This window comes from Coregonus lavaretus (assembly GCF_964263955.1).
Source record: "Coregonus lavaretus genome assembly, chromosome: 30".
NCBI lineage: Eukaryota > Metazoa > Chordata > Actinopteri > Salmoniformes > Salmonidae > Coregonus > Coregonus lavaretus.
The window spans coordinates 35,046,583-35,067,166 of record NC_140017.1 but is presented as its reverse complement, the minus strand read 5'-3'; the positions used below and the strand labels follow the sequence as shown (position 1 = coordinate 35,067,166).

General features: G+C 46.4%; 1 protein-coding gene across 1 annotated transcript in view; it reads left to right on the top strand.

Moving 5' to 3' along the window:
• LOC311106224 (roundabout homolog 1-like) overlaps positions 1–20,584 on the top strand; it is a gene marked incomplete at both ends in the record, with an annotated part of 23,536 nt that overhangs the window by 2,343 nt on the left and 609 nt on the right. The window contains 8 exons of the mRNA XM_084148527.1: positions 2,643–2,848; positions 4,566–4,647; positions 4,941–5,106; positions 6,803–6,969; positions 7,515–7,636; positions 11,112–11,343; positions 12,441–12,562; positions 16,454–16,625. Coding sequence (XP_084004653.1) covers positions 2,643–2,848; positions 4,566–4,647; positions 4,941–5,106; positions 6,803–6,969; positions 7,515–7,636; positions 11,112–11,343; positions 12,441–12,562; positions 16,454–16,625 — 1,269 coding nt within the window. The remainder of the gene's footprint in view (positions 1–2,642; positions 2,849–4,565; positions 4,648–4,940; positions 5,107–6,802; positions 6,970–7,514; positions 7,637–11,111; positions 11,344–12,440; positions 12,563–16,453; positions 16,626–20,584) is intronic.

Genomic DNA, 20,584 nt, shown 5'->3' with positions numbered 1-20,584 from the left:
ATATGGTCATACATTTGGCAGGAGGTTAGGAAGTGTAGCTCAGTTTCCACCTCATTTTTGTGCACTTAGCCTGTCTTCTCTTGAGAGCCAGGTCTGCCTACGGCGGCCTTTCTCAGTAGCAAGGCTATGCTCACTAAGTCAAAACATAGTCAAAGCTTTCCTTAATTTTGGGTCAGTCACATTGGTTAGGTATTCTGCCACTGTGTACTCTCTGTTTAGGGCCAAATAGCACTCTAGTTTGCTCGGTTTTTTGCTTAATTCTTTCCAATGTGTCAAGTAATTATCTTTTAGTTTTCTCATGATTTGGTTGGGTCTAATTGTGTTGCTGTCCTGGAGTTCTGTGGGGTCTTTTTGTGTTTGTGAACAGAGCCCCATGACCAGCTTGCCTTGGGGGACTCTTCTCCAGGTTAATCTCTCTGTAGGTGATGGCTTTGTTATGGAAGGTTTGGGGATCGCTTCCTTTAACGGCTCTTTTCTGGATTTTGATAATTAGCGGGTATCAGCCTAATTCTGCTCTACATGCATTTTTTGGTGTTTTACGTTGTACACAAAGGATAATTTTGCAGAATTCTGCATGCAGAGTCTGAATTTGGTGTTTGTCCCATTTTGTGAATTATTGGTTGGTGAGCGGACCCCAGACCTCACAACCATAAAGGGCAATGGGTTCTATATCTGATTCAAGTATTTTTAGCCAGATCCTAATTGGTATGTCACATTTTATGTTCCTTTTGATGGCATAGAAGGCCCTTCTTACCTTATCTCTCAGATCGTTCACAGCTTTGTGGAAGTTACCTGTGGCGCTAATGTTTAGGCCGAGGTATGTATAGTTTTTTGTGTGCTCTAGGGCAACAGTGTCTAGATGGAATTTGTATTTGTGGTCCTGGCAACTGGACATTTTTTGGAGCACCATTATTTTTGTCTTACTGAGAGTTATTGTCAGGGCCCAGGTCTGAATCTGTGCAGAAGATCTAGGTGCTGCTGTAGGTCCTCCTTGGTTGGGGATAGAAGCACCAGATCATCAGCAAACAGAAGACATTTGACTTCAGATTCTAGTAGGGTGAGGCCGGGTGCTGCAGACTGTTCTAGTGCCATCACCAATTCGTTGATATATATATGTTGAAGAGGGTGGGGCTTAAGCTGCATCCCTGTGTCTCCCCACGGCCCTGTGGAAAGAAATATGTGTGTTTTTTGCCAATTTTTCCGCACACTTGTTGTCTGTGTACATGGATTTTATAATGTTGTATGTTTTTCCCCCAACAGCACTTTCCATCAATTTGTATAGCAGACCCTCATGCCAAATTGAGTCAAAAGCTTTTTTGAAATCAACAAAGCATGAGAAGACTTTGCCTTTGTTTTGGTTTGTTTGTTTGTCAATTAGGGTGTGCAGGGTGAATACGTGGTCTGTCGTACGGTAATTTGGTAGAAAGCCAATTTGACATTTGCTCAGTACATTGTTTTCACTGAGGAAATGTACGAGTCTGCTGTTAATGATAATGCAGAGGATTTTCCCAAGGTTGCTGTTGACGCATATATATCCCACGGTAGTTATTGGTGTGAAATTTGTCTCCACTTTTGTGGATTGGGGTGATCAGTCCTTGGTTCCAAATATTGGGGAAGATGCCAGAGCTAAGGATAATTTTAATGAGTTTAAGTATAGCCAATTGGAATTTGTGGTCTGTATATTTTATCATTTCATTGAGGATACCATCAACACAACAGGCCTTTTTGGGTTGGAGTGTTTGTATTTTGTCCTGTAGTTCATTCAATGTAATTGGATAATCCAGTGGGTTCTTTAATAGTTGATTCTAAGATTTGCATTTGATCATGTATATGTTGTTGCTCTTTGTTCTTTGTTATAGGGCCAAAAAGATTGGAGAAGTGGTTTATCCATACATCTCCGTTTTGGATAGATAACTCTTTGTGTTGTTGTTTTAGTGTTTTCCAATTTTCTCAGAAGTGGTTAGAGTCTATGGATTCTTCAATTACATTGAGCTGATTTCTGACGTGCTGTTCCTTCTTTTTCCGTAGTGTATTTCTGTATTGTTTTAGTGATTCACCACAGTGAAGGTGTAGGCTCAGGTTTTCTGGGTCTCTATGTTTTTGGTTGGATAGGTTTCTCAATTTCTTTCTTGTGTTTTTGCATTCTTCATCAAACCATTTGTCATTGTTGTTAATTTTCTTCGGTTTTCTGTTTGACATTTTTAGATTTGATGGAGAAGCTGAGAGGTCAAATATACTGTTTAGGTTTTCTACTGCCAAGTTTACACCTTCACTATTACAGTGAAACGTTTTGTCCAGGAAGTTGTCTAAAAGAGATTGAATTTGTTGTTGCCTAATTGTTTTTTGGTAGGTTTCCACAGAACTTTCCTTCCATCCATAGCATATCTTAATATTATTCAGTTCTTTTGGCTTTGAGGCCTCATGATTTAGTACTGCTCTGTTCAAGTAGACTGTGATTTTGCTGTGATCTGATAGGGGTCTGAGAGAGTGTCTCGCTGGTCTGGGCGGGGTGTCTGTTGATCTGTTGCTCCTGTATGAGGTGTTGGGGCTGTGGTTGAGGGCGATGTCCGTTAGGGTCCGGGCGAAGGTGGGCACTGCTGCATTGTATAAGTCTCTCTCTCCCTCTCTCTTTCTCTCTCTAGTTGTGTCGGATCGCCCACCTCCAGTTGTCCGCCAGGGTCCGACCAATCAGACAGTGTCTGTGGACGGGACGGTGGTCCTGAGTTGCCTAGCAACGGGCAACCCCACCCCCACCATCCTGTGGAGGAAGGACGGAGTGTTGGTGTCCACTCACGACTCTCGGGTCAAACAGCTGGACACGGGCGCACTGCAGATCCGCTACGCCAAGGTAACACACACACACACACACTGACACACACACACACATTTACACACACTCAAACATATACATGCACACACACACACACACACACAAAGCAACTCTCATCTTCACTGTATGCACTGTATAAACACATGGAAGCTTTTCTCTCCAAGCTTTTCAAAGCACATAAACATAAAACAATTTATTGATTTATCTCTCTGGTTCGGAGTATTAGTATTGAGAAAATACATCAAACTGCAGGCGGACTGTGTATGAAAGCCTTTATACTATAGAACTGTATGATCTACTGAGCAACATATAGGGCTACTGTAGTGCACCAGCACAAATTGAATATCTTACTGAGGCAGTTGGCTTTCAAACCATATGCCCCATTATGCTAATATATGGAAATAAGAACATAACTGAATGGAATTATCTTTCTCTTTGTAGAACAGTATGACTGTCTGAAGACTTCCAAATTGACCTCCGTTACATGTTTACATTTCCAATCAACCTCTTCCATTAGCCGAGACATTAATATTGCATTCCCCCAGAATCAACTTCACAGCTGTCCTGTATCCTGTCTATACGGCAGAGTGACTGGCTGGCTGGCTGGCAGAATAACTCCCGCTGCTCGATCAGCTGTCAGTGGTTTGAAGTGGAGTCTGTGAAGTCACACACACACTCTTGTCCTGTCACTCAATCCTCAGAGTGTAACGGGGAGCTGTGTGATGCAGAACACACTCTCAGGGAGACACGAGCGGGGTGCCGACGCCTTCTCCAGATGGAGGCGTCAAGGGGTCAGAGTTCTCGTCAGACTGTTGCGGTGTGTGTGTGTGTGTGTGTGCGCGTGAGTTTGTGTTGTGATGACTGCAGGCGTGTTGTGTGTGGTGACAGGGCTGTGGTGAATGGGCAACACTGTGAGAACAGTGTGATGTGTTTTCAACCGAAACCTTACCTAAAGTAATTTACATGTCATTTATGTTTGGCGGTAACACACCGTGTCTTTGACGTGTGTGTTTTTTAAACTTTAGTAATGCTATTAGTTTTGTGATGAGGTTTTAGTGTATTTTTAAGAGTTGGATGGTTTGTCTTACCTGTCAGGTTGAACTTAGATGGACCCTACCTGGAGGCTGATCTACAGGGACACGCCCTCTCTCACACACTGAGACACACACTCCCTCTCTCACACACTGAGACACACACTCCCTCTCTAGAGAGTGTCACCGCATCTGTTCTGTAAAGCAGTCCTTTCCCTGGGGGGAGGGTGAGAGGAGGGATGAGGGATGAGGAGAGGAGAGGAGAGAAGAGGAGAGGAGAGGAGAGGAGAGGAGAGGAGAGGAGAGGAGAGGAGAGGAGAGGAGAGGAGAGGAGAGGAGAGGAGAGGAGAGGAGAGGAGAGGAGGTCTGCAATTAGTCTGTGCTCCTGTGAAAATCTTTCCAATTTGACTGGTACAATCCTGCCACTTGGCCTTCCCAGCTGCTTTTCCACTTTCTAGAGGGAGAGATGATAGTGAGATTACCAGGCACTGACGGCTGGCTGCTAGGGACCACACCAGCATGTCAATGAGCAGAGAGGAGCGGAGAGAGAGAGAAATAGAGAAGCAGCACTATTTTAGTCAAATTCCACTGATGGCAGACCATGACCAGACAGTACTTTGTCATTTGCATTTTAACCCAGAGCAATCACAAACCTAGTCCCTCTCTCCCCTCTATTTCCTGTTCTATTTTCTTCTGTCTTTCAGCTGGGTGACACAGGCATGTACACATGCATCGCCTCCACTCCCAGTGGCGAGGCCTCGTGGAAGGCCTACCTGGAGGTTCAAGGTAAGCCAACAGCTGCCTGCTGTCGCTGTCACTGTGGCTACACTCCATATCGAGATTGAATTAAATACATTCAGTGTGTAATTGTTTTCTTTTGTTGGAATTTCACAATCTTGGCACCACCACAGGGAGTGTACGTGTGAAGGTGTGCGTGAGTCTGTGTGTGTCTGAATGTGCTTGGTATGCATTCATGTGAGAGACATGTCCATAGTCTGGCATTACTGATAAAGTATTAATTTAGATTTTTAGAAAACAGTCATGTCTCATGATACCCTCCTCTCCCTCCCCATGTTCAGAGTTTGGTGTTCCAGTGCAGCCGGCCAGACCCACTGACCCCAACCTGATCCCCAGCGCCCCCTCCAAACCTGAGGTCACTGACGTCACTCGCACCTCTGTCACCCTGTCCTGGAAGCCCAACGTCACAGGAGCCACACCCACCTCCTACATCATAGAGGCCTTCAGGTAATAGGAGGTCGCTTGTGACCAAAGTAAATAAAGTGATGTCACAGTGTATTTGCATTTATTAAGGACCCCCATTAGTTCCTGCCAAGGCAGCAGCTATTCCTCCTGGGGTCCAGCAAAATTAAGGCAGTTAAATCAAATCAAATCAAATTTTATTTGCCATATGCACCGAATACAACAGGTGTAGACATTACCGTGAAATGCTTACTTACAGCCCTTAACCAACAATGCATTTATTTTAAATAAAAAAGTAAAATAAAACAACAACAAAAAAGTGTTTAGAAAAAAAGAGCAGAAGTAAAATAAAATAACAGTAGGGAGGCTATATACAGGGGGGTACCGGTGCAGAGTCAATGTGCGGGGGCACCGGCTAGTTGAGGTAGTTGAGGTAATATGTACATGTGGGTAGAGTTAAAGTGACAATGCATAAATAATTAACAGAGTAGCAGCAGCGTAAAAATATGGGGTGGGTGTGGGGGGGGGCAGTGCAAGTAGTCCGGGTAGCCATGATTAGCTGTTCAGGAGTCTTATGGCTTAGAAGCTGTTGAGAAGCCTTTTGGACCTAGACTTGGCGCTCTGGTACCGCTTGCCGTGTGGTAGCAGAGAGAACAGTCTATGACTAGGGTGGCTGGAGTCTTTGACAATTTTGAGGGCCTTCCTCTGACACCGCCTGGTATAGAGGTCCTGGATGGCAGGAAGCTTGGCCCCAGTGATGTACTGGGCCGTACGCACTACCCTCTGTATTGCCTTGCGGTCGGAGGCCGAGCAGTTGCCATACCAGGCGGTGATACAACCAGTCAGGATGCTCTCGATGGTGCAGCTGTATAACTTTTTGAGGATCTGAGGACCCATGCCAAATCTTTTCAGTCTCCTGAAGGGGAATAGGGTTTGTCGTGCCCTCTTCACGACTGTCTTGGTGTGTTTGGACCATGATAGTTCGTTGGTAATGTGGACACCAAGGAAAAAAAAAATCTTTTTTTTCCTGTAGTCCACAATCATCTCCTTTGTCTTGGTCACGTTGAGGGAGAGGTTGTTATCCTGGCACCACACGGCCAGGTCTCTGACCTCCTCCTATAGGCTGTCTCATCGCTGTCGGTGATCAGGCCTACCACTGTTGTGTCGTCGGCAAACTTAATGATGGTGTTGGAGTCGTGCCTGGCCATGCAGTCATGGGTGAACAGGGAGTACAGGAGGGGACTGAGCACGCACCCCTGAGGGGCCCCCGTGTTGAGGATCAGCCTGGGGGCGGCCCGTCAGGATGTCCAGGATCCAGTTGCAGAGGGAGGTGTTTAGTCCCAGGATCCTTAGCTTAGTGATGAGCTTTGAGGGCACTATGGTGTTGAATGCTGAACTGTAGTCAATGAATAGCATTCTCACGTAGGTGTTCCTCTTGTCCAGGTGGGAAAGGGCAGTGTGTAGTGCAATAGAGATTGCATCATCTGTGGATCTGTTGGGGCGGTATGCAAATTGGAGTGGGTCTAGGGTTTCTGGGATAATGGTGTTGATGTGAGCCATGACTAGCCAGTTATATACAATTAAAAACATTACATTACATTTCACAACAAATTTCACAACACATTAAATGTGTGCCCTCAGACCACTAATCTACTACCACAAATCTACAACGCCTACGCTCTGAGGGTGTGTATGAACTTTAAACCTGATGTGTAACATCCTGTTCTGCCTTCTCTCCTAGTCATGCGTCAGGCAGCAGCTGGCAGACCCTGGCAGAACATGTGAAGACTGAGTCGTATGTGTTGAAGGGCCTGAAGGCCAGTGCTGTCTACCTGTTCCTGGTCCGAGCTGCTAATGCCTACGGCCTGAGTGACCCCAGCCCCATAACTGACACCGTCAAAACACAAGGTGGGTCTCTGCTCTCTCTTAATGCCTTCAAATGGGAAACTTTAGGTCCCTGTCTGGACCTTGTCCCTGTCTGGACCTTGTCCTGTTTGGACCTTGTCCCTGCCTGGACCTTGTCCTGTCTGGACCTTGTCCCTGCCTGGACCTTGTCCTGTTTGGACCTTGTCCTGTCTGGACCTTGTCCTGTCTGGACCTTGTCCCTGCCTGGACCTTGTCCTGTTTGGACCTTGTCCTGTCTGGACCTTGTCCTGTCTGGACCTTGTCCCTGCCTGGACCTTGTCCTGTCTGGACCTTGTCCCTGCCTGGACCTTGTCCTGTTTGGACCTTGTCCTGTCTGGACCTTGTCCTGTCTGGACCTTGTCCTGTTTGGACCTTGTCCTGTCTGGACCTTGTCCCTGTCTGGACCTTGTCCCTGTCTGGACCTTGTCCTGTTTGGACCTTGTCCTGTCTGGACCCTCTACTGTTCATACTGTACATGTATTTATTGTGTGTGTGTGTGTGTGTGTGTGTGTGTGTGTGTGTGTGTGTGTGTGTGTGTGTGTGTGTAGATATCCCCCCCACCAGTCAGGGAGTGGACCACCGTCAGATCCAGAGGGAGTTAGGAGAGGTGGTCATCCACCTTCACAACCCCACCATCCTCTCCTCCTCCTCCGTCAGAGTGCAGTGGACGGTGAGTGGTTCTCTCTGCTTCAAAACAGGGCTTTAGGGATTACAAGCCTAATGTATGTATGTATATGGTTTATGTATTACTTTAATATCTATTTTGTATTTTGTATGTTTTAGCATAGATTTTTATTGTTTGCTCCAAAGTCATCATGGGGAGTGGCAAGGTCTGGAGCGCTCTGTGCTCACGGTCGATTTGTTTGGCCACTCAGCAGTGCTAATGTCCTAATGTCCTAATGTCCTGTAGAGGACGGACACTGCACTGCAGAGAGAGAGAACAAAGAACAGACTGGAACCCTGTCAAAACTTTCTAAGTGTCCATCTGGTCAGGACCAGTCACACTGGCCAGCACTCCTGCTGTAGGACCTGTTTGCCTGTCTGTCTGTTTGTCCGCCTGTCTTCAGTCAGAGCTAAACCAACCCACAGCGGGCAACTCACAACACTCCACAACACACCAGTCCACTGCCATAAGCCGCCCAGCAGCACAGCGTGCCAGCCTGTGCCCTCCCAGATTGAAAACACTTGACTGCTGTTAAAACAATACAAGTGAGAAGGAAGAGGCAGCCAACTAGTGCTCTCAGGCTGAAATGGGTTGCAGATGTGGGAGGGGAGGAGGAGGAGGAGAATAAAGGAGAGGGAGAGGTTAAAGGGCAGCTTGGAGAGGTGTTAGGACCTCTCTGCTGTGAGATAGTGGATATCTTATTAAACACTGGCTCCATGTCTATATATTCTAGGTTCTGTTGGGCTGAATAGAAAGAAAGTATAACTGTGCACCTCACTAGTTGTGTCAGACATACTGTATTATATAAACTGCCTTCTTGTTCATACAGTATAGGCTGCTACTACCCTTGGGGGTTGGTCCAATCTCTGCTTTGTATTTGAACACAAGGCCACACCTACGTTTCCAGGGATAACTAGGTACCATAATGAGTGATGAATGGGATATGTGAAAAGGATACTGACATGCCAATACTGATCCAAGACTCTTTCTGATCACCACTGCCCAGTTACCATGTCTGACAGCCCGTCTCCCAGTTACCGTGTCTGGCAGACCGTCTCCCAGTTACCATGTCTGACAGACCGTCTCCCAGTTACCCTGTCTGACAGACCGTCTCCCAGTTACCGTGTCTGACAGCCCGTCTCCCAGTTACCGTGTCTGGCAGACCGTCTCCGTGTTACCCTGTCTGATCCCCAGTTACCCTGTCTGACTGCCCGTCTCCCAGTTACCCTGTCTGACAGACCGTCTCCCAGTTACCGTGTCTGACAGCCCGTCTCGCTGTTACCCTGTCTGACAGCCCGTCTCCCAGTTACCGTGTCTGACAGCCCGTCTCCCAGTTACCGTGTCTGACAGCCCGTCTCCCAGTTACCGTGTCTGACTGCCCGTCTCCCAGTTACCGTGTCTGACAGACCGTCTCCCAGTTACCGTGTCTGACAGCCCGTCTCCCAGTTACCGTGTCTGACAGCCCGTCTCCCAGTTACCGTGTCTGACAGCCCGTCTCCGTGTTACCCTGTCTGATGCCCAGTTACCCTGTCTGACTGCCCGTCTCCGTGTTACCCTGTCTGATGCCCAGTTACCCTGTCTGACAGCCCGTCTCCTTGTTACCCTGTCTGATGCCCAGTTACTCTGTCTGACAGCCCGTCTCGCTGTTACCCTGTCTGACAGCCCGTCTCCGTGTTACCCTGTCTGATGCCCAGTTACCCTGTCTGACAGCCCGTCTCCGTGTTACCCTGTCTGACAGCCCGTCTCCGTGTTACCCTGTCTGATGCCCAGTTACCCTGTCTGACAGCCCGTCTCCTTGTTACCCTGTCTGATGCCCAGTTACTCTGTCTGACAGCCCGTCTCGCTGTTACCCTGTCTGACAGCCCGTCTCCGTGTTACCCTGTCTGATGCCCAGTTACCCTGTCTGACAGCCCGTCTCCGTGTTACCCTGTCTGACAGCCCGTCTCTGTGTTACCCTGTCTGATGCCCAGTTACTCTGTCTGACAGCCCGTCTCGCTGTTACCCTGTCTGACAGCCCGTCTCCGTGTTACCCTGTCTGATGCCCAGTTACCCTGTCTGACAGCCCGTCTCCGTGTTACCCTGTCTGATGCCCAGTTACTCTGTCTGACAGCCCGTCTCGCTGTTACCCTGTCTGACTGCCCGTCTCCGTGTTACCCTGTCTGACTGGAATGCTCCAGGAGAAACCAACTAGACTTTTCCACCAAGAGTCACTAATAACTTTGCATTGTATTTACCTGCACTCTTTACATGGCCATGGTTTGAGTTTCTGGGTTGTATGTTGTTGTTCTTATGTGTTTCTGCTTAACGGTTGCACAGTTCTGAGCCTAATGAAGACCACCTGAGCCGACAGCACATTTTATAGGAGAGAGATACAAAAACACAAATGTTAAACTTTACAAGCCAGTACTGCCTGCGTTTCACAGGGACCTCATTTGATAGTACATTACACTACACTACTGTATACTACATTACAGTACAGTGCAGTACACTACAGCACAGTACACTACAGTACACTAGAGTACAGTACAGTACACTACACTACAGTAAACTGTAGTGTAGTGTATGAAAATGTATGCACTCACTAACTGTAAATCACTCTGGATAAGAGCGTCTGCTAAATGACTAAAATGTAAAAATGTACAGTACACTAGAGTACACTACACTATAGTATCCTTCTAGTTCACATAGGTTGTATTGTAAAATGCATATATTCAGTAGAGGCAAACGAATAGATGATCTGAAGTTCACTAACACATGCCATCAGCCATGACTGACTCTATCCAAGCCTCTCTAAATCAAGATCCACATTTACCAATGCTCTATTATACGATATGATCTCTGTCATCAAGGCTCTCTCTGTACCCTCAGCCTGTCCTGTCCCCTGGTGTATGAGTCAGCTCCACTGTCCCCCTGATCCTAGACTAGAGTTCCCATAAGTCAGGAGGAGACGGCGCGGGCTGTTCTGGGCGCCCAGTTCTAGCCCCTTCTAACCAGGACCAGACTCTCAGGAACCTCTGGGCTATGACCTCATAGTGTGTTGCGGTTTCCACACATCGCTGCCGCTCCAAACGGATCCGCTCCACTGGCCGACACACAGACGGAGGGATGGAGGGATAGATGGATGGATGGAGGGATGGATGGACCATGTGATGAGTTAGCACTCCGGTCCCCACTAGCCAGCCAGCCAGCCAGCCAGGGACAGCCACATTAGTTAAACAAGACTACAGCAACAACTGAGCTGTCTATTGATAATGTTTTCCAGAACGATGCTGAGAGACTTTCCACTGTAGAGTCACTCTGAGTGCCTAAATAGAGTCATGCTGACCTGTATGTCTGTGTGTGTATGTCTGTGTGTGTATGTGTCTGTGTGTGTATGTTTGTGTGTGTGTGTGTCTGTGTGTCTGTGTGTGTGTGTGTGTGTCTGTGTGTCTGTCTGTCTGTCTGTCTGTCTGTCTGTGTTGTTATCTCCCCTGGCCACTAGGTGGAGCAGCAGTCTCAGTACATCCAGGGTTATAAGGTGATGTACAGGGCCTCTCCAGAGGGGCAGCAGAGGAGTGACTGGGCTGTGTTTGAGGTGAGAACCCCAGGGGAGGACAGTACTGTGGTGCCCCAGCTCAGGAAAGGAGTCACCTACGAGTTCAAAGTTCGCCCCTTCTTCAACGAGTTCCAGGGAACAGACAGTGAGGTCAAGATAGCCAAGACTCTGGAGGAAGGTGGGTGGACATATCTGTGTGTGTGTGTGTGTGTGTGTGTGTGTGTGTGTGTGTGTGTGTGTGTGTGTGTGTGTGTGTGTGTGTGTGTGTGTGTGTGTGTGTGTGTGTGTGTGTGTGTGTGTGTGTGTGTGTGTGTGTGTGTGTGTGTGTGTGTTTGTGTGTGTGCGAGCGCACAGAGTTTATCTGTGACCTTTGCAACTATGCATGCGTGTGAGAACAACAGCTGTTCCCAGCGGGTGTAGAGAGTAAAGGATCATATTATGTGCTGTGGTGTTTTCTACGTGTTAGGGCAGATGTTGTACTGTTTGAAAAAGTCCTGTGAAACCCAGAGGATGATAAACCCAAATACTACGTACACATAAGTGCTGTGCTAATTGTTCATAGACTGTGATTGTGTGGTTGCGGAAATCTTTCGGGGTTTGGAAGTAACACCCAGAGCTCATATATGCCATATGAAAGAGAGGAGCATCATCAAAAGTTATGAATGAATGAATGAATGAGGGAGGGAGGAGCTGACTGAAAAAAAGACTGTTTGCCAAAATATGTTTGTGGGTGTGTGTTTTCATTTCTCCCACGATGCTTTGTTGCTAATTTTGTTGCTAATTGTTTTCAGAGTTCAAACACGATGCCTTCACTCCCGTGAGCAGAAATGCATGATTTCATTACTGTGAATCAGAACGAGATTAAGAGTGTTATGTTGTATGTTGTCATAATTAATTCACTTTAGTTATACTCATCAGGGTAGAATCATCACAGAACACACACAAGCGTAAACATTGCAATTATAATTCTCTCTTTGTTTGAATAAACAGGGATTTTATTTTTATTTCCTCAAGCACTTTCTTTGAACAAAGAAAGATAGTCCTTTTAGTACAGCCACCTAGTGAATAGATACAGTGTGTGACTTCTGGATAGGATCCATTCATTAGAGCAGTAGGTGTGAGGAGAGAGCAGACAGTGTGTGACTTCTGGATAGGATCCATTCATTAGAGCAGTAGAAGTGAGGAGAGAGCAGACACTGTGTGTGTTGCTGTTGATGAGTGTATTATATTAACATGTGTTGTTGTGTCTGTCTGTCTCTGTCTGTCTGTCCCCAGCTCCCAGTGCAGCCCCTCGTGGGGTTACCATCACAGAGAGTGGGGACAATGGGACCGCCATCGTGGTCTCTTGGCAACCGCCTCCAGAGGAGGAGCAGAACGGGTTAGTCCAGGAGTACAAGGTGAGAACACTGGCAGGGACTCCCAAACTCTCCTTACATACTCTGAGCGTGGTCAAAGGTAGTGTACTAAGGTAGTCTACTGTAACACCATGTAGATATTTACTCTGGTCTGTAGGGTACATCTACTGTAACACCATGTAGATATTCGTAGCACAGCGTGAGACAAAGGACAGACAGACTGTAATGTTATGAGACATGGGTAGAGGTTTTCAACTTCCTCTGTGCCTAGTGATCTCAGGGGTGGAGGAGACAGTAGGATGTTACTGTGTGGTGGTGGGTGGAAATGGTTGTGAAACAGTGTCATCTGGTGGACTAGATAGATGTACAGTCGTGGTCAAAAGTTTTGAGAATGACACAAATATAAATTGTCACAGTCTGCTGCTTCAGTTTTTATGATGGCAATTTGCATATACTCCAGAATGTTATGAAGAGTGATCAGATGAATTGCAAAGTCCCTCTTTGGCATGAAAATGAAGTTAATCCCCCAAAAACATTTCCACTGCATTTCAGCCCTGCCACAAAAGCTGACATCATGTCAGTGATTCTCTCGTTAACACAGGTGAGAGTGTTGACGAGGACAAGGCTGGAGATCACTCTGTCATGCTGATTGAGTTAGAATAACAGACTGGAAGCGTTAAAGGGAGGGTGGTGCTTGAAATCATTGTTCTTCCTCTGTTAACCATGGTTATCTGCAAGGAAACACGTGCCGTTATCATTGCTTTGCACAAAACGGGCTTCACAGGCAAGGATATTGCTGCTAGTAAGATTGCGCCTAAATCAACCATTTATCGGATCATCAAGAACTTCAAGGAGAGAGGTTCAATTGTTGTGAAGAAGGCTTCAGGGCGCCCAAGAAAGTCCAGCAAGCGCCAGGACCATCTCCTAAAGATGATTCAGCTACGGGACCGGGGCACCACCAGTGCAGAGCTTGCTCAGGAATGGCAGCAGGCAGGTGTGAGTGCATCTGCACGCACAGTGAGGCAAAGACTTTTGGAGGATGGCCTGGTGTCAAGAAAGGCAGCGAGGAAGCCACTTCTCTCCAGGAAAAACATCAGGGACAGACTGATATTCTGCAAAAGGTACAGGGATTGGACTGCTGAGGACTGGGGTAAAGTCATTTTCTCTGGTGAATCCCCTTTCCGTATGTTTGGGGCATCCGGAAAAAAGCTTGTCCGGAGAAGACAAGGTGAGCGCTACCATCAGTCCTGTGTCATGCCAACAGTAAAGCATCCTGAGACCATTCATGTGTGGGGTTGCTTCTCAGCCAAGGGAGTGGGCTCATTCACAATTTTGCCTAAGAACACAGCCATGAATAAAGAATGGTACCAACACATCCTCCGAGAGTAACTTCTCCCAACCATCCAAGAACAGTTTGGTGACGAACAATGCCTTTTCCAGCATGATGGAGCACCTTGCCATAAGGCAAAAGTGATAACTAAGTGGCTCGGGGAACAAAACATCGACATTTTGGGTCCATGACCAGGAAACTCCCCAGACCTTAATCCGATTGAGAACTTGTGGTCAATCCTCAAGAGGCGGGTGGACAAACAAAAACCCACAAATTCTGACAAACTCCAAGCATTGATTATGCAAGAATGGGCTTCCATCAGTCAGGATGTGGCCCAGAAGTTAATTGACAGCATGCCAGGGCGGATTGCAAAGGTCTTGAAAAAGAAGGGTCAACACTGCAAATATTGACTCTTTGCATGAACTTAATGTAATTGTAAATAAAAGCCTTTGACACTTATGGAATGCTTGTAATTATACTTCAGTATACTTCATAGTAACAGCTGACAAAAATATCTAATCTTGTGTCATTCTCAAAACTTTTGACCATGACTGTACACAATGTCTGAGTGGTCCTCAGAGGCTCTCTCTATTCCTTAGTGCAGGGGTATTCAAATCTTACCCTACGAGGTCCAGAGCCTGCTGGTTTTCTGTTCTGCCTGATAAATAATTGCACCTATCTGGTTTCCCAGGTCTAAATCTGTCCCTGATTAGAGGGGAAGAATGGGGAGTTGAAAAGCAGTAGAATTGCCCACTGGGCACAGACGTCATTTCAATGTCTATTCCACATTGATTCAACGTAATTTCATTGAAATGACGTGGAAACAACATTGATTCAACCAGTGTGTGCCCAGTGGGTGGCTTCGAGGTCCAGATTTGAATTTGAGGGCCTTAGTGGATTATTCAGTAGTAGTCTACTCAAGTTCTAGACTACCTGATGTATTATCTATACAGCCATACATTATAGCCATACATTTTATCCATACATTATAGCCATACATTATAGCCATACGTTATAGCCACACATTATATCAGCCAAACATCATAGCACCCTTACAGTATAGCCATAAATTATAGCCATACATTATAGCCATACATTATAGCCATACATTATATATGAATCCTGCTGATTAACGATTAGAGGACTGCAGGCTTAAAATCTAGATAATGATCTCTTTCTACAATGTCAGATATGGAAATTTTTCTGAGTACCTATTGGCTCTTGGCCATTGGCCCACAAACTACTCTTATGAGCCTCTTAAATCATTAGAAGGGATTTCTTTGATTTACTGGAAAGAGCGTTATGAATGGGAAAGACAACATCAGAGTGAGATTATAGCAGGGAAAATAGATATGTAAGATATTTTTTGGGACGACTGCTCTTGTTGCAGTGCTTAATCCATTCCATCTCTTTGGTCCAGGTCAGCCTAATTTTGTAGTTACATTTTAGTCATTTAGTAGACGTTCTTATCCAGAGTGACTTACGGTAGGGAGTGCATATATTTTCATACCGGTCCCCCGTGGGAATCGTACCCAAGCGCCATGCTCTACCAATTGAGCCACAGCACTCCTCTCTCTGCCTTCCTCGCCGTGTCCACTCATAAGTATGCTGTTTGTGTAGCCCCCACTCTGCGGCCAGCACACTCCTCATATAATATGCTGTGTGAGAACTGCCATTTTAATTTTCTTGTCACAGGGAATGTAGGTTAGTGTTAGAGGGGGAGACACAGCATAGTCCATTTAAAAGTTAAGCCACTATTAATTTTCCAGGTAAATGTTTTCTGGCGATAGGGTTTAGAGTAATTTCATGGTTGTTAAATCCGAGCGTTCCTCGGTCATTACTGGGTCTCGTCCCTAGCGGCGCTTCTTCCCACCGTGATTCCTCAAACAGCCACACAGGCTTCTGGAGCTTTCCAACACTACGGCGTACACACACACATACACACACACACACGCACACACACACACACACACACACACACACGCACACACACACGCACACACACACACACACACACACACACCGCAAAACCAGGTCCGTGTGTGAGGGTTGTTAATTTATGGGAGGTGGTGGGGGTAAAGAAAGCAGAGGCGGCCAGGTTCAGGATGTTGGGGTTAGCCAGGTTCAGGACATTGGGGTTAGCAGGCCTCATGCTGAGGTGAATGTATGACGCTCTGTATAACCCTGGATTGAGTTAGCCTGAGAGAGCCCTGGATTGAGTTAGCCTGAGAGAGCCCTGGATTGAGTTAGCCTGAGAGAGCCCTCTCTCCTCCCTGTGAGTGACTGACAGCCCTGAGCTGCTACTGCTGGGTTATGGAGGTGATTACTAATCCACACTTTGTTTTTCATGGGGTTAGGGTTCACTCACTCAGACAGGGGGGACATGTTATGGCTACCGCAGCTAATACTGACTCTGTGTCTAACACAAAAAAAAACAGAAAAACGTGCCCCAGTGTTTTTATATGTGGAATACCTGGGTGGAATAATTAAATATGCACTGTGTGCTGAAGTGTTACATTAGCATCAACCAGCAACTTGCCATACTTGTCACACCACCATCAGAACACTGTTATAATGTCTTCTCTCTCTCTCTGCCCTGTCAGATCTGGTGTTTGGGTAATGAGAGCAGGTACCATATCAACCGTACGGTGGACGGCTCTACCTTCTCCTTGCTGATCCCCAGCCTGGCTCCAGGGATCCGTTACAGTGTGGAGGTCGCAGCCAGCACTGGGGCAGGCCCAGGGGTCAAGTCTGATGTCACCTTCTTCCAGATAGGTGAGTGGAGGAGAACTTTGGCCTGCATTTCTCAGCACCCAGCAGGAGGTCCAAATAAGATTATTCTACCTCCGATGGAAGAGGAGGAAGAAGAGGGATAGGTCCTTCTACTATGTGTCCTCACTTGTTAACTCCATACAGCATGGATTCCAAGGCTTACTGCCTAATAACTTCCCCACCTTCTTTAACCGCAACGGCTGGAAAATATTCAATGGACATTTTGTAGTATTGACTTCTTTTTAATCTCAGTCTGAAGAGCACACTAATCCACGTTTACAGTTGTCATATTAATATTAAAGGAGTATTATGTAATCGTTGTAGAATGTTGCAAATAACTCAATTCCTTCGTGCCCCTACCTGCTATCGTGTTCATGGTCTATAACAGTGGTCTTAATGCTGTATTTATCTATCTTAATGCTGTCTTTACCACTCTGTCGGTGTACAGCCTCAATGGTTTTCACGTGACTGACATTGTGATAAAACGTTACATGTAATTCCTGCTTGGCAGCAGTGCAGTGCCTGTAGCTTCGCTGCCCCACCCTGTTCTGCCCTGCTCTGCCCTGCCCTGCTCTGCCCTGCCCTGCTCTGCCCTGCTCTGCCCTGCTCTGTTCTGCCCGCCCCACCCTGCTCTGCTCTGCTCTGTTCTGCTCTGCCCTGTTCTGCTCTGCTCTGCCCTGTTCTGCTCTGCCCTGCTCTGCCCTGCTCTGCTCTGTTCTGTTCCACCCTGCAACAGTTAATAGGATGAAGAATAGAATAGCTGATCTTGTATTAGTGGTTAAGGGTCATTGTGTGATTCCTACTCCTACTCCCTCCATGTATGGACTCTCATCTGAGCTCTCAATAGCAGCTCTCAGTTTGAATTCACTTATCCTTAGAAACTCCAGTTACTCTATCATATCCCCTCAGCAATCCCTCCATCCCTTCAGGAATCCCTCCCTCTCCTCAGGAATCCCTCGATCCCCTCAGCAATCCCTCCTCTCACATGAAAGTCTTGCATCATACTGTGCCATTTGACTTGAGGTGAGGTCTACTGTCTGAAAATGATCCCTAGTACTTTGAGAAAGTTAAAAGCCCTTGAACATCTGCAGCTGAAAAATGTAGCTGTATAGATGTATTTTTATTCTGTTTTATATTTCACTCTCTCTGATCCTGCGAGGGCGTTTTTGTGTATGTAGTTCTTCTATTGAAGTGCATCTTCCGGTCCCACCAGTTTCTGTTAGCAATTCCCATCTGAATATGTCTGGAAAGACAGAACAACTTGCTACGACAAGAATAAATCAAGGAGAAACTAACAGTTCTCAAGCTTGAAGTATACTTTTATAATAGTTTTCACTGAAAGCCTATGATGCAAATGACTGTGAGAGTTTGAAACATTGTGTCATACTGTTGCAAGAGAATCCTTACCATACCATTGTGCTTTTCACTCTATATCCATGAGTTTAGTACTCAGTATCAGACGCTGGTTGCTCTCTAGGAGTGGACACTGCTTACCTAACCTGCAGTGGGTTTACCTGATCCGATGTGACAGGGTTCAGTACATGCCCAACCTCTGCCCACAATAGTTTAAGGAGATGAAGGAGTTAATAGGCTCTCATTCCTGTGCTACCTGGTTTAATATGTGGCTGGCTGCAGGCGATGCAGCTGCTGCCTGCCTGACTTCCTTCCCCGTACCCTGTATGAATGTGGGTTTATAGTAAACATAATGGAGTTTGGTATCTCTATAGACTTACATAACTTACAGCAGAGGCGTAGATCTGCTCTGCTTCATTCTGTTCTCCAGTCAAGGAGGCAATGGTCTAGTGCTTAACAAGAGCAATAAACCATGAACTCTAGCACAACTGTGTGTTTTGAGAGGGCATGTTTTTATTAACTTACCTGTCAAGATCACGATACCTGAGCGGCTGTAAGATCCAATGTAGCAAGTTCCTTTTCTGACAAATCCCCTCTCTCCACATGTCATGTGGAGTGTCAAGACCAGCAATAGTTCACATGTAGTCTATGTATGTACAGTATAATACTGTTGATATCTGGCACGTCAGTCAGTCATGCCTTTACTTCCTTACACAGGATGCATTATAGCTACCTGGGATGAATCTAATTCAGTCTTCCCTCTTATAGCCCAGGCTATTTAAGATCCTCCGTCAGAATACTCCCCAGATCTGAGCTGTCACAAATCTGCTCATGGTAAAGGGGGAATAAATTATAACAACATGAAACAGCGGTGCTGGGTGCTTGGTAGAGGGACAGCTGTGTGTCTGTGTGTGTTAAAGTGGGATGGGATGGGCATGGAGAAGCAGGAAGCTGTGACTGATACAATTTCTCTCACTTGAGGACTTCCAGCGGCGCCTGTTGCCATGTTCCAACGCTGGAGTGGAAAAACAACCCTGCGGGACCAGCGCTTCACCCTAATGCATTTGTCACACTGTGGGCTTGTTTGTGTCATGGCATAGCAGTCCAGATACCTGTAAAGTCCCTGAGGACTGTTTAGTCACATTGGTACTCTGCTTCCCTCCTCACAGAAACAGGAATGAAATCCACATATAAGTGTGGGGGGGGGGGGGGGGGGGGGGGGAGAGAGAGAGAGAGAGAGAGAGAGACAGAGACAGAGACAGAGACAGAGACAGAGACAGAGATGGGTAGGGGTAGCAACACTGGAACTTTGGGAGACCTGCTTGCCTCTGACTGAGTGAGTCTGTAAAGATTAAAGTGGTTGCAACATGAAACAAGAGAGAGAGAAAAATAGAGATGAAGAAAGTTAGAAAGGCAGTTGAACATGAAGAAATTGCTTAGGGGGGACAAATGAGCACTCTTTCATGTGAGGCATGGGAGAGAAACGCAGAGAGACTAGACAGATGAATAAAACAGGCCTTTGTTGTGTGATCACTAGTTCTGACAGTTCATTTTGAATAGTAGAACTGTAGCAACAGCTAGCAGAAATACATACCCAAGTTACACATTAAAGTGCTACAGTGTGCTAATGACTAGTACTATGTTTGTATTAGTACTACTGTGACCTAATTCGATGTAATAATAACTAATAGAATGATGCTCAGTGTGTGATCATACTTCTTTAAGTCTTCCTGGGTGTGTGCAACATTCCTGTAGTGTGCTTCCTGGTTCAACTCTTATACGAATAGATTATGTTTAAATCTCCTGGGTTTAGACCTTTTGTCTATCCACCTGCCATTGTTGACTGGGATCAGTTCTGGGATCAGTTCTGAAAGCCTTTTATAATAGAGAGAGAGCCCTCCCATCTCTACAGCTCCACAGCCCAGGACCAGCCTTACGCTCACCTGCAGAGATGAAAGAAGTATTTTGTGTGTCAGAAGAAAAGAGTACGTTCATATTGATGCCCTTTCCTGACTTCATTTACCTCTTTCTACCCCCTGCTTCAAAATCATTCCCCGTTTCAGGCTTTTCCACTCGTTTTGAAGTTTTATTTTTAGAATAATATTTCCCTTTCTTCTCTTTCTCTCTCTCTCTCTCTCTCTCTCTCTCTCTCTCTCTCTCTCTCTCTCTCTCTCTCTCTCTCTGTCTCTGTCTCTCTGTCTCTCTCTCTGTCTCTCTCTCACTCTCTCTCTCTCTCTGTGTCTCTCTGTCTCTCTCTCTGTCTCTCTCTCACTCTCTCTCTCTCTCTCTGTCTCTCTCTCTCTCTCTCTCTCCTCTTTACTACTTCCCATGTCCTCCCCTCCTTTCTCCTCCCTTGTTCTTTCCTGTGTACTTTCCACCTCTTCTGACACTCGACCTGCTCTGGCCCTCTGACGTTCCTGACCGTCTCCTTTCATCACTCCTAATCCCTTCTTTACGTCTGTCCCCTCTCTGACTTTATCTCCCCATTCCATCACTCTCCCTTTCCTCTTCATCACCCCCTCACCTTCTCACCCTTCTCCTCTCATCTCCCCACCCTGTACCCCTCTCCTCTCATCTCCTCACCCTGTACTCTTCTCTTCTCTTCTCTT